This window comes from Propithecus coquereli, unplaced genomic scaffold (genome assembly GCF_000956105.1).
Source record: "Propithecus coquereli isolate 6110/MARCELLA unplaced genomic scaffold, Pcoq_1.0 Scaffold482, whole genome shotgun sequence".
In the NCBI taxonomy this organism is placed as follows: Eukaryota; Metazoa; Chordata; class Mammalia; order Primates; family Indriidae; genus Propithecus; species Propithecus coquereli.
In genome coordinates, this window is record NW_012150641.1 from 118949 (window position 1) to 133285 (window position 14337).

Below are 14337 nucleotides of genomic sequence, written 5' to 3' on the forward strand. Positions count from 1 at the left end.
TACATTTAAATTGAAGATGTCTCTTAAAAATTCAATGGAGCAAACAACACAATTCATAAATGGGAAAAAGACTTGAACAGATATTTCTCCAAAGATATACAGACAGCCAATAAGCACATGGAAAGATGGCCAACATCACTAGTCATTAGTCAAATCGAGACCACAATGAGATACCACTTCACATCCACTAGGATGGCTATAATAAAAAAATTAAAAATTTTAAAAAAGAAAACGGAAAGTAACAAGTGTTGGCAAGGATGGGGAGAAGCTGGAACACACGTGCCTTGCTGGCGGGAATGTAGAAGGGTGTAGCTGCTGTAGAAAGCAGTTTGGCAGTTTCTCAAAAGGTTAATTGGAGAACTACCATATAACCTACTAATTCTACTCCTAGGTATATATCCAAAAGAATTGAAAGGAGGGGACTGAACAGATATTTGTACACTAATGTTCACAGCATCATTATTCTCAGTAGTCAAAAGGAAGAAACAACCCGAGTGTCCAGCAACAGATGAATGGATAAACAAAATGTGGTATACACACACATGATGGAATTTTATTCAGCCTTAAAAAGGAAGGACATTCTGACACATGGTGCAACACAGGTAAACTTTGAAAACATGATGCTTAGTGAAATAAGCTAGATGCAAAAGGATAACCATACGATTCTAGTTATATGAGGTACTTAGGACAAGTAAATTCATAGAGACAAAAATTAGAATGCTGGTTACAGGGGGATGAGAAGAGAGAATGGAAAATTGTTATTTAATTTAGGGTATAAAGTTTTTGTTGGAGATGAAAAATTTGGGATATAGATAATAGCAATGATGACACAACATTGTGAAATGTAATTAATTTACGTTTATGGATGATTAAAATAAATAAATATTATGTATATTTTACCACAATAAAAAAAATCAATAAGATCTTCATTCAAATAAAGGAAATATGGTTCTTAAATTTGTCACAGATGACCTTGGCTACAACTAGAAAAAAATAAAATTTTCTTCTAAATTCTGACAACAGTAAATGGCAGACATCTTTACTTAAAAAACACTGATGAAATATAGGTTGAATTATGACTAGGGAGGAAGAGGAAAGCATTATAATTCCAGAAAAGAGAAGACAGGAAGATAGAATGATCCAAAGCAGATGCAGAGAGCCACGAATTGACCCCTTTGGCTGTGACCGCTGATGAGCAAAGGGAAAAACAGGACACAGGTTGGTAAGTACACCGGAACCCAGCCACAGCGGGTCTTGTTGAGCATGAAGTTCAGGGAGTTTGTACGTTTAACTGGACTATAATCACATTCTAGTTGATCCATGACTTCACCAAAGAGAAAAATCAATGGCTGGAAGCAAGCTGACCTCAGGGGCTTTGATTCAGGATTGGACACAGAAGGGTATTCTTCTAAGGAGAATGCCAGCTTAAATATGGGGGAGAAAACTCTTTTTCCTATCACCCCTAATGGAGCCTTGCTGTGTGGATGGCAAGGGCACTCCTCATCAAAGCCACCCACATCTGCGTGGAGGCAGCTTATCCTGCCTGCACACAAAGGAACAGTGCTGGCCTCGCACGCCCAAGTGCACAAAGTGCTACAAAAATGTTTTGGCAATGCTAAGTCTTTATTTTCCCATAATACATGCAAATTAATTCTGTCCAGCAAAGTGGTCATTTTTGTAAGAACATTTACTTGTCCTCTATTCTTGGCTAGGGAGATTTGTTTCAAACCATCAAAACATACATGTTTACTACACTCATTCTCTTCAGTTCAATGTTGAGAATTCTGAATATATTCTTCTCCAGTTATTATCACATTGAGCCAGTATTTAATATAGTATTAAAAAAATTACGGGTTAAATGGGTGCCCTAGCCTGGGAGCCTCTCCACCACTTAGAACACATGATTCCTACAGAAAATCAAGCCCAGTGAATCTTTGGAAGAACATCCATGGCTGAGGTGGAAGTTGCCTGTATTAGGATTTTGCTGGCCCTGCTGATGGCTTGATCAGTTTCTAAAACTGAAATGACTACAGAGGTGTAGAGGCCAAGGTATAGATATGTGAGCAGGTGGGGGACAAGGACAGCTGAGTTAATGTTCACATGAAAGTCGTTTTGTCCACTTTCAATAGTCAGTAGCTCAAGGCTTGGCGGAAGGCTAAAACTATTACTAGAGATGTTGACCTACTTGCAGAGAAGTTAGAGTTTCTAATTTGGGCGCTTTGGCAGATCCGCTCTGTAGCACATTGAATAAAATCCTTTAAACATAAAAGTTGGTATATATGTAGTGAAGGTCTTTAACAAAGTGATATTTGGTATAAATCCTACATCAAACATATGGTTTTCCCTGAGCAGGGAAGAACATGAATTATGAGGAATTATCTCTGAGATAAGTTTGATATATCCCCCAAATGAAAAGTTCTTACTATGAGAATAGTAAGAGGGAAAGTAAGGGGAAAACACAAATCCAACACTACTGACCTGTCCCTAAAAATTTCAACATCTTCTGTGTCAAGCAACCATCAGAATAGTTCCTGATATCACGGGAGCTAAAAATCAATGACTTTTAAATATGTCATTTTTGTTTGAAAACTATCAATCTGAGAATAAATAAGTGAACGAGGAAAAAACTTGTTTTTCCTTGAGTTTTTATCTCAGTTTTTTAAAAAACTGGACAAATTATTTTAATGTTTAGTTTTCATATCTGGATATAATCATCCATTTTCCACAGAAATCATATCTCAAGTCACTTGAAATTTCTGACTTAAATATGCAGTTATAATTTATTACGATATGCCATCCTCCAGGGAAAACTATGATAAGCTATAAATTCACAAAATCAAGAAGAATAATGTAAACACCATTCTTTATTCCAACGGTGTCTTGAAAGAATGAGCAAAAAAAAGCTCCATCCATGAAAGGTATTTTGTAGTATCATAACGAGTAAAACACTACAGTTATGAAATGGTTACTTCATTACATATAGTATAAATGAAAGTTATTTATAAAACAGTATGAACACTCTCATCATTAACAGCAAATTCTTGGCTCTCCTGAGCTGCGCCTAAATTCCATCCCCCCATTCCACACACACACACACATGCACACGAACACACACACTCACCTGTATAGAGGCCTCGCTCTTCATGAGATAGCGAACCTTACTGAGAATAGACTGCTGGAGCTGGGGCCAGGATATGGCTCTGTCTTCCCTTATCAGGAAAGGTGGCCCAAACCTGAAAATCCAAGCAAATCAGGTTATTCTAATAAAGGAAAAACCAACAACATCCAACAGTCATGAGTGGTTGCTCTACTCATGCCTTCTCAATTGGATAAGAGTTAAAAGCCAAGCACAACAACTCAACAACAAAAAAGCAAATAATCTCATTAAAAAGTAGGCAAAGGATCTGAATAGACCTTTCTCGAAAGAAGATATATACACATGGCCAACGGGCATATGACAAATTGCTCAACATCACTAACCATCAGGGAAATGCAAATCAAAATCACAATAAGATATCATCTCACCCCTTTTAGAATGGTTATTATCAAAAAGACATATGTAACAAATGTTGGCAAGGATGCGGAAGAAAGGAAACTCTCACACACTGTTGGCGAGAATGTAAATTAGAACAGCCGTTATGCAGAACAGTATGGAGGTTTCTCAAAAAACTAAGAATAGAACTACTACATCATCCAGCAATCCCACTACTGGGTATCTATCCAAAGAAAAGAAAATCAGTATGTCAAAGGGATATTTGCACTCCTGTGTTTATTGCAACATTATTCCCAGTAGCCAAGAGATGGAATCAACCGAACTGTCCATCAACAGATGAACAGATAAAGAAAATGTGGTATATTTACACAATGGAACACTATTCGGCCATAAAAAAGAATGAAGTCCTGTATTTGCAGCAACAGAGATGAGCCTGGAGGATGTTATGTTACGTGAAATAAGCCAGGCACAGAAAGATAAATACTGCATGTTCTCACTCATATGTGCGAACTAAAATAGTTGATCTCAAAGAAGCAGAGTGTGGAATGGTGGTTCCTATAGGTTGGGAAGGGCAGCAGGGAAGCAAGAATAGGAAGAGGTTGGTTAACAGACACAAAATTACAGCCAGATGGGAGGAATAAGTTCTAGTGTTCCATAGCAGTGTAGGGTGGCTATACTTAACAATAATTTATTGTACATTTTCAAATAGCTAGAAGAGAAGATTCTGAATCTTCCCAACACACAGAAATAAATGTTTGAGGTGATGGATATGCTAATTACCCTGATCGATCATTATACACTGTATACATGTATGGAAATATTATATTGTACCCTATAAATATGTATAATTCTGTGTCAATTAAAAATAATAAATCTTAAAAAGAGCCAAGCACAATATTAAATTATCAAAGAACCTCATTGCAAATGGAGACGTTGCAATGTAAACCTCTGTTTACAGACTCAGAGATGCAGAGCCAGAGAGCACTGCAATTGTACACAGGTTGCTCCAAATGTCAGGGTGGCTGATAAACTCTCTTCCTCACAGCTGGGAGTAGAGTAAGAGAACACTCACACCAGAGGAAAGCAAGACAGAGATAAATCCAGATGACACAATCGTTGGTTTTGTGTATCAGGAATAGTCTCTTAACAAGGGATGTTTTCCATACCCAAGCTGAGGAGAGCACAGCAGTGAGCCTGTAGTACAGGGTAGGCCTGCGGCTGTAGGTCCTACCTCTGCTGGACAAATCACTGACCACTCACCAGTCCTTGGCCACACTGCAGTTTGTGTGAAGAGCCAATGGGGTAAGAATGTGAAACAAACTCTGCTAAACCACAGCACAAATACGAGGTGGTATGTCCGGGCTGGCAAGGGCACAGTGCATCCATTGTTATATGGACAGATCGGTTTATTTAACTAAGCTTGTATTGTGGGGCATTCAGGTTGCTTCCAAGCTTTTATTTAAACAATGCTTGCTAATGGCAGGAACTCGATATAACCTTGCGCATAACCTCTGGGTACACATAACCAATTGTTCCTTTAGGATAAATTTCCAGGAGTAAAAAGGCAAGATCAAAGATATTTATTCCCAAACTGCCCTCTAGAAAAGCCATACCAGTTTACCTGGTTCCCTGGCCTCTGACCCAGAATGAGTATTATCAATTTCTAAAAATTATTTAACACTCTGAAAGGTTAAGAATAAGATATTGCCATCGCAATCAGAATTTCTTCTACTACTAACGACGCTGAATATTTTAACCTATGCTTGTATTTCTTCTGTGAACTTATGCTCATCCCTGTGGCTCATTTTACCAAGAGTGTTTATTTCATTCAGTTGAGAGAGAGCTGGGTTTTAAATGATGGATATGAATCCTTCACCTCTTCACATGACATAAATACTTTTCCTCCTTTGTCCTTTGCCTTTCAAATTTAGTTTAAAATTTTAAAGAAATCTATAGCCTCCCAAATTAGTTGTTAAAATAGCCCCCCAGCCAAAGACATAAATAACCCCCTGTATTGTTTTTAAGTTATTTTACAGTTTCCGTTTCTATAGTTACCTCTCTAATCAATCTGGAATTTATACATGTGAACTTATGGCAGGAGGGAAAAATTGACCATTTAAAATAAAAAGAAATCAATTAGCCTAGTCTTACTTACTGAATAATTCATTCACTTTCTAGTAATATGAAATATTATGCTTTTATCATATAATAAATACTTACAGATACTTGGCCTTTTCTATTCCATGGGTTTTATTGTATATTCTTCTACCCATATTACCATATTTTAATAATTAAAACTCTATTCTGCATTAATATTAATAGAACGACAATCCTGCTTCCTTCTTTACTCTCTCACAATATTTTTTGGCTATTCTTACCAGTTTATTACTCCAGATACATTTTAGAAACACTTTATCAATCTAAATATATCTTAATGGAATTCTATCTTTTAAACACTTTATTTGGACCATATAAGAAAGCTATCTGTTTTATCTGTTTTTGTGTATTTGTCATATAACCAGTCACTTTTCTGAACCCTTTCATTAGTTCTAATCACTTTCCAGTGCTTCGATTTCTGGACAGGCAACCAAACAATCTACAAATAGTGGCAATTTCATGTCCTCTTACAGCCAGTTTCTTTCAGTACCATCTCATAACACAATATAAAATAACAGCGGTAAGAGCCATAATAATTGTTCCCCCAATTAACAGGAAAGCCTCTACCTGGTGTTTAATGGTTAAGAATGACATCAGCCGCCTGCTTAAGGCAGTTACTTCTGATCCTTTTGATCAAAAAGTATCCGACTCCCTATTCCTAGTTTATTAACCTTGGAAACATATTTAATTTTATTCTAGACAGAATCCCAAGTACAAATCCCAGACAACACATGAAAAAAGGATGAAGTTAAACATACCTGCTAGCCTGCTGCCCTGACCCCACCAAGTTACAGAAGAGGATTAGCACCTTGTTCTCACTGTGGAGAGACAGGGGGAATCGCTGACCCTCACGGGCTGCCAAGCGTGGGGAAACCGACAACCCTGATGGATGAGCTGGAGGAGAGAGAATGACATTCGTATTCCTAAAGGAGCTGGGTCAGAACCTTGGCTTCTCTAGCCCTTCTTTCTCTCTGAGCATCTATTAACCACCAGTGGGAGACACCAGAAGGCTTTAGGGGAGGAGACGATCAGGTTCATGGCACTCGTGCCATCTGATACCTGGCACACGAATATCACATACATGGTAGTGAACTTGCAGTTGTGTTCAGCCAATAATTTTAAAATAGGGACAAGAATTTTAACTAATACTTTTCTAAGCAATCTGAAAACTATTCCAAAATAGCTTTGGTTGCTTTATTGCCTTCATCAGAGAGCCCTCAGAGATCCCCTCTCTTAGAAAGCCAACATAAGAAGTACACAGAGAAGGTGAGACTCTCTACCAATGAGGAAGCAGAGGAACTAGACTAGCCTCTATTTCCAACCAGTTCTGACGTTTTGACTTTCAAGGGAAAGATGTGTCACCTATGACTGAATTTGAAACAAGGACTCTTTCGCTTCGTTGTAACACAGTCAGGGTTAGTCAATGTCTGGTTCCAGACTCCAACGCCCAGAGTCTCCTTGACAACCCAGAGAACTGCAAACATCCCACCCCACAGCTTGGTACCTAGGCTGGCTGAGGACATGCGGCCAGGGCATAGGATTCATCTGGGGTATATCGTAACACTGGCACAAGGTCCTTTAAATATGGGCCTTCTTGACTGGCTAATAGGGCCAAAATGTATACTGAACTACAAATAAAGGCTGTTAGAAATTGACCATTTGAGTCAATCTAAGGTTTAGAAAAAACAAGCATTAGGAAGTAGAACTATTTTTTTTTTAAAGTCATTTAGTAACCTCTTTGACCATCTACTGCTCAAATCTGTAGAAATTTTACTTTAAACATAGACCTTGAACCATAAGAGTCCTGAGGACAAAGATGACCCAGCACCTATACTAAATAGTGATTCTCAGAGTGTGGTTCCCAGGCCAGCAGCACCAACACCACCAGGGAACCTGTTAGACATGCAGACTCTCAGGCCGCACCTCAGGTCACCGAATCACAAACTCTATGGGTAGGGCCCAGAAATCTGCTCTAACAAGCCCTCCAGGTGATTCTGATGCTAAGATTTTGAGAACCCCTGTACTAGTTGAATAATTTTTAATATCAATCATCTGTATACCAAATTATCCAGGAAAATAAGCCTGACAATTCCCAGTGCTAAAACTAGGTATTTTATGCCTTAGCACCCAAAGACTACCCTCTCAAACCTATAACTCATAATAGCCAAATAAAGTTATGCAAAGTGCTATTGTACCTGAGAGTGTCCCCTGGCCAGGTGACGAAGAGACTTGGAAGGCATACACATTATCTCCTTCTGCAATGGTATTCAGGTCCTCTTCATCAAAGAAAGACCGCTGGAATCCACTGGAATACAGTTCAACCAAGATCACCTGAAAGGAAAAGGATCATTTTCCCTCTTGATTTCTCAAAGAGAACTTAACAGATAAGAAATCTAAAAGTGACTGAGAGTCAACACCCCTTTTTACCCTGTCCTTCCTTTTAAGTGGCTATATATTTTTAGTAGTAAAACACAGTAGGTATAATAATTAGATTGACCACGGACATCTCAACTGCAACAAAAAAGAAAACTGAAAAAATCTGAAATTTTATACCCAGCTAAACTATCATGGAAACCGAGAATAAAATAAAGCCCTCTTGGGGTAAACAAAAAGTGAATGCTTACTTACTAACAGAGCTCCACTGAAAGAACTTTTAAATAGGGTTACTAACCTTTTTCACATTATGTTACACATAAAAAATGTTTTTATGGAACACTGAGTTAAACAGAAGGAGACGGTTCTATAGTGCAAGAGGGGGTAACTACCTTTGGGGTCCTGGCTGCCCTAGACCCAACTCTCCTGCCCTCAGGGCTGAAAAAATCGATATCTCAGCACACATAACCCATTCCATTTACAGTATACTGGCTGGGAAGTTCTCTTTTAAAAAATATATTTCAAGATTTAAAAAAAAATGCTGAATCAGAAGGAAAATTTTAGTTGTAAGAATAAATTATGAACCAAACAAATGGTAAACATGGGTAAATGTAAACATGCATTGACCATATCAAACTACGATATTAACTATTACTACTACAGCAATTCGGGGGAGAAGGAAGCAAGAATTAAAATACAGGACAGCAGTATCTATTTATAATAACATCTAAATCAAAAAAGTATAAGGGAAATTAAAGCACACCAAGATCCTTGTGTTGTTTGGGAAAATTAACATCAGGCTTTTTAAATTATGCATGTTGGCATTTTATTAATAATAATAACCATTAAAAGAATAGAAATATAATATATGTCCCAAACCAGAAGAGATAAAGAAAAGTTGCTCAGTCCAACAGCAGCAGAAAAGGAGGGGGGAAGGGGAGGGGAAAGCCAAAAAAAAAAAAAAAAAGGCAGGGTAAATAGAAAGCATAAAATGACTAAAATAAATCTTAACATATCCATAATCATAGATAATGTAAGTAGAATATACTTGCCAATTTAAGAAACAAAACATCAAAATAGAGTTTAAGTTCCATTCAAAATGCCCATCCCTAGTGAGTACTATGTCCCTGAACAAAGACACCACACCTCTCGGAATCCTGTCAGTCCTTCTTCTACACTCTTAATTATCTGAACTTGAACCTCTCTCAGACTTCCTCCTTTCGATCTTTTCTGACTACCATTTTCTCCCCCTGGACTTGCACCCACTGTCCTCTCTCTCTCTCAGTAGGTTCCCATAGAGCACTTTAAGTTGACAAAGCAAGGTACACACATTTTTCCCCCTTTTGAGATTGTCATGAACATCCTGCAAGGTGTGATAGAGGTCAGAGGGGCTAACTGGATGCGGGCAGGAAAGAGCCCACTGGGGAGACAGAAAGGCTCAGTAACCATGGTGTTTATGCAGATGCAGACATATGCAAAACATAACAAACCTCAACCTTATGATATGTGTTATCTTTATTGTATGTGTATAGTATGTGTATGTGTGTTGTATTTTAACCTTAACAAAAAGGTTAAACATATTTTTTGATTTGAAAAAAATCCCATGAGGTAGTCAGGGAAGTATAAATTTCCCATGCTACAGTTAAAGACATAGAGGACCAATCACATACTTTGTCTGGAGTGGGAAAGCTAGAGAGTTGCTGAATCACAAGGAGACCCCCACTCAGGGCCCCTCACATCCTGCCACACTGCCTTGCGCCACAATCACCTCTACCCCACCTTTCGGAGGGCCCCTCCAGGCACAGTGAATCCAATCCCTTTACCAAGATTCCTTCTCTAAAAAAAACTAGAGCACAGCCATCCCACCTTCCCCCAGATCTCCTCACATCATCAGTTCTCTTAGCAGTTCTTCATTTATTGTCCCTTCACTATCCTGGTTTATATCCAGGAGTGAAAATATACAATAATCACTTAGGCTATGAAATCAAGCCATCTGCATTCAAATCCCGGCTCAGCCACTTACTAGCTGTGTGACATTGGGCAATTCACTTAACCTGTCAGGACTTCCTTTGTCCTCACAGGTAAAATGAGGATAATTGTAATGTCTTCTTCACAGGATGCTTGTGATTAAATCAGCTATGAATATCAAGTCCATAGAACAGTGCCCCATACTTAGTAAGCACTGAGGGCTAGCTACTGTTGCAATTATTGCAATCACAGTCATCATCGCCTTCTTGGAAGGCAAAGAGTCCTTTTCCAGTCATTCTGTGTAAATACAGGGAGAAGTCGAGGCCAGTCATCAAGGACACCAGACTCCGCTAATCAAACAGAAACCTATGAGTCATGCTGGAGTCACCTGGGAACCACAGATCAGCCTAGACAATCTAGACAGTTGGCCCTGTTAGCATTCTGTCATCCAGTGAGCAGGCCCCAGTGCAACCCCATCACACCTCATCTGCAGGGACGCCTCCTTCCTCTGCAACCATCTTCCTCAGGGCTGCCACTGTGCTGAGGATCGGCACGGCCAGCCCAACCCGCAGGAACTGCTGGCTCTTAGAGGGGAAGACCAAGGTGACGCTCAAGAATCTGGAAAATAGGAAGGGGCAACATCCTTAAAGGACTGACAAGAACCGTCAACACCACCATTGACATTGGATCAAGTTCAGCACTTCCGTCATCTCTGCTTCCTGGTTGGGTCCCTGCACTTTAGGTACACTGTCACCAGGTGGCAGCAGAGAGCCAAATCGCCTAAACTGCTTTTCCAGAGACTGGAAATAAAAGGTATTTGGTTAAGAATCACCATATAGATCTCTAAGCTCAAGGCTCTATTTGTTCAGTAGATAATCTTAAGCAAAAACAACCTCTGAATTTTGACAAGTAAAGTTGCTTCTTCCAGTACAAAGCAACACTATTGATGATATTCTCTCTCTTTAAGAAATTCTCCCTTGGGAATCTGCTTCCACTTCCCACTATCCCCAGCAGCACAGTCTTCCAGCTTCTGTTTCTCTTGTCTATATTGCAGTCATTGTCCAAGCCACACGGCTAATTAGCAGAGCTGGGATTTGAACCTAGGCAGTTTGGCTCCAGACTCAGTGATCTTAACCACTGTGCTATGGTGCATCAGGCCAGAAGCCTTAGATCACATCTATCAGTAGACATTATCCGACAGCGTCACTGATAATAGCACAAGCCAATCGTTATACTTGTAGTGCAGGTGATCAGCAGCACAGGATTCTAGAACAGAAAGGGAGACTGAGTTGCCAGGGAAGGCTTTCTGAAAACGCCATGTCTTCAGCTGCATCCTAAGGATGGAGGACATCAACAGGTAAGAGGAATGGCACTTAAGGAGGTGGCGAACACAAAGAAATGCCTCTGTCTCATGCCAGTGAAGGCACCCCACGTAGGAGCTCACTACCATTGCAGGACACTGACCTTGGCCATTTGCCTTAGTGGTCACTGCCAAGACTCGGCTCCTTGGAAGCAGCCTTCACCACGCGCCTCCTACTCTGACGGGGCTGAGCTCCGCCGCGCCTCTTGCCCGGCCCTGCTTCCACTTTTCTTCTTTCTCACCTCCCCCAAACAGCCCTTTTCCTCTTTCTTTGCTCCTTAAAGAAGTCTTTTTACTACACCTTCCCAAAGAAGAAAAAGGATTTTGAAAAAGGCAGGGAAAAGCAAGTGGTGACAGATTTTCTCTCGTTTGCCCCTGTCCGCCCCCGTGATACCGATGGGCCCACGCCAGCTTCTGAACAGGCCACGGACCTAGACCTGGCAACGGTGCTGATAAGGGAAAGCATTCTGTTCCCGATACCTTCCTCAGATAAAGAAGGGGCACGGTGATCTTTCCCTTTGATTGTCACATTCAATAACTGCGCTTCACCTGGCTACGAGACTGGTTTCTGGAGAAATGCTGGCGGAGAAGCAAACGAGAGAAGACGGCAGATGCGAGGCCAGAAAGTTTCCCGTAACGAGTGAGGATGAAGTCAAGTTCACCGGGCAAGCCGCGACACTCACGTACCTCGTCTGGCGCAGGGGGATGGGCAGGGACACACACAGGAAAGGATCGAAGGTGTTGCTCTGTTTCAGGCAGTGGGGACAGGTCAAGGAAGATCTGCCAGGGTGAAGAACAGAAAGGGAAGTTTAATCGCATGATAACAACGTAGCGGTCCCTCAAAAAGTTACACACAGAATAACCACTGCATTTGTGCCCCCAGCAATTCCACTCCTAGGTATGGACCCAGAAGAACTGAAAACAGGTGTTCAAATGTTCGTACACAAATGCTCACAGCAATACTCACAATAGTCAAAATACAGAAACAACACAAATGTCCACCAACAGATAAATGGGTAAACAGAACGTGGTACAGCCACACGGTGGGATGCATCGGCCATAAAGAGGAACGAAGTGCGATGAACTCTGAAAACACTGCGCTAAGTGAAAGAAGCCAGACACGAAAGTCCACATATTGTACGATTCTGTGTATATGAAATACGCAGAATAGGTAAGGCCACGGAGACGGAAAGCAAGTTGGGGGTTGCCAGGAGCTGAGGGAGAGGGGGATGAGGACCGACTGCTCACTGGGTACAGGATTTCTTTCGGGGTGATGAAAATGTCTAGGAACTAGAAAGAAGTGGCAGTTGCACAACGATGTGCATGCCACGGAACTGTACACCTAAAAACGGTTGATTTTATGTTACGGGACTTCCACCCCAACAAAAATAAAGTGGGGGGAGAGAGCTGAGTCACATGTATGGTGCACTGAGTGTGGGAAGGGAAGCCAGAACCCTCCAGATAGGAACCAGCATGCCAACTGCCAAGCTGAAGGCATCTCAGGGCTAGCTTTTCCCCTGGTGCTCAGCCTCCCTGTGCACCCAGAATCACAAAAGAAGCTTTTTAAAATTTCGAGATTCTGTTTCAAGGCTGATGGAGAGGGGCCCAGACATCAAAATTAAAAAGAAAAAAATTCAGGGAGCTTTTAATCTCCCCAGGTGACTCTAATGTTCAGCCAGAGTAGAGAACCACTGATGTAATCCACCCTCCTCATTGTACTGATGAAGAAACAATAAAGTTCAGAAAATAGCAGCTAATAGTAACAGCTAATATTCAAACTGTGTTTACTAAGAACTGGGCATCATTCTGAGCACTGGGCATATATTAACCGATTTACTACCCATAACCACCAATATCATATCCATTTTACAAAAGAGAAAGCTGAAACACAGAGAGGTTAAGTAATTTGCCAAAGGACACACAGCTCTTAAGTGACAAAGCCAGGCTCATGTTCATCACCATTCCTATGTTCTTTAGTACCAGTGGGTGAGGCATCAATTGGTTCAGAGTATACATGCTATTTATATTCTTTTAACTCTTTTAAATTTAATACTCCATACTTTAAAACGGATCTCTAAAAGTGAAGTGCAACTTTTATATTCCACATAGGTGCTCCAATTTTATTTCTTTAATCATATAACGTATCATGTTCTTCCAAGATAGACGTCAATGTAGATTTTACCACATTACTTATCCTAAAATCTACATTAACTTCCTGGAGGATGTGGAACAAGACCGCTGGCAGTTGGGCTCTGAAGTCCACGCTCTTACCACTGGACGCCTTGCCAGGGTAAGTGAGCAAGTCGACCAGAGCTGGCATCAGAACAGGTTTCCTGGGTCCCAGTGGAAAGCGCTAGCCCCGCTTGATTGGTTTTCCACTGAGCAGACAGACACACGCAACATAAACCCCAGTGTGCTGCCCAAGGCGGCCCTGAGTGACCTGCTCATTGCTGGTCAGTTCTCTTGGATACAAGTTAACAGAATGTCAAGCTGATCTTAGAAAACAGACCCCAGGATTGAAAGCCCAATCACTCTTGCTGCCTCTGGTAGCTTCCCTTTGGAAGAACCGTGACAGTGCCTTTGGTATCAGACAGTGAGCGCCAGCCAGCATGGGGACCTGATGTCGGTGAGGTCCCTTCTGCCACCCCGTTTCTCCTCCAATCCTTCTCCACCTTCACCCATCACATACTTAGGCATAAAATTGGCCTAAAGGATATACTTTTGTCCTTGGGAAATTTCCAAATTCCCGTTTCACATGTATATGAACAAATGAAAGAGGAGATTTGTCGGTGACTTCTTCATTTTTTTCAGCCGCGTGAAACTAAGCCGCATTGTGTTTTTCTTGTCGAGTTGCAACATATTTAACTGGTTCAGGGATATGACCTTTATATTGAACCACGAACCCCTGTCAGGCAGCAAGAGGTGTGTGGTTTGGAAAAAAAAATAGAATGGGCTTATATTTAAAGCATGAAGAAAATATACTGTT

At 40.7% G+C, this 14337-nt stretch overlaps 1 protein-coding gene across 2 annotated transcripts in view; it reads right to left on the reverse strand.

Annotated features, from left to right (window-relative positions):
• Window positions 1–14337, reverse strand: part of USP43 (ubiquitin specific peptidase 43) — a 60662-nt gene that overhangs the window by 25171 nt on the left and 21154 nt on the right. For both annotated transcript variants that reach the window (XM_012655629.1, XM_012655628.1), the window contains exons 4-8: window positions 12039–12131; window positions 10474–10609; window positions 7846–7981; window positions 6409–6544; window positions 3122–3233 (exon numbers count right to left, since the gene is read on the reverse strand). In XM_012655629.1, the coding sequence (XP_012511083.1) occupies window positions 3122–3233; window positions 6409–6544; window positions 7846–7981; window positions 10474–10609; window positions 12039–12131 (613 nt within the window). The remainder of the gene's footprint in view (window positions 1–3121; window positions 3234–6408; window positions 6545–7845; window positions 7982–10473; window positions 10610–12038; window positions 12132–14337) is intronic.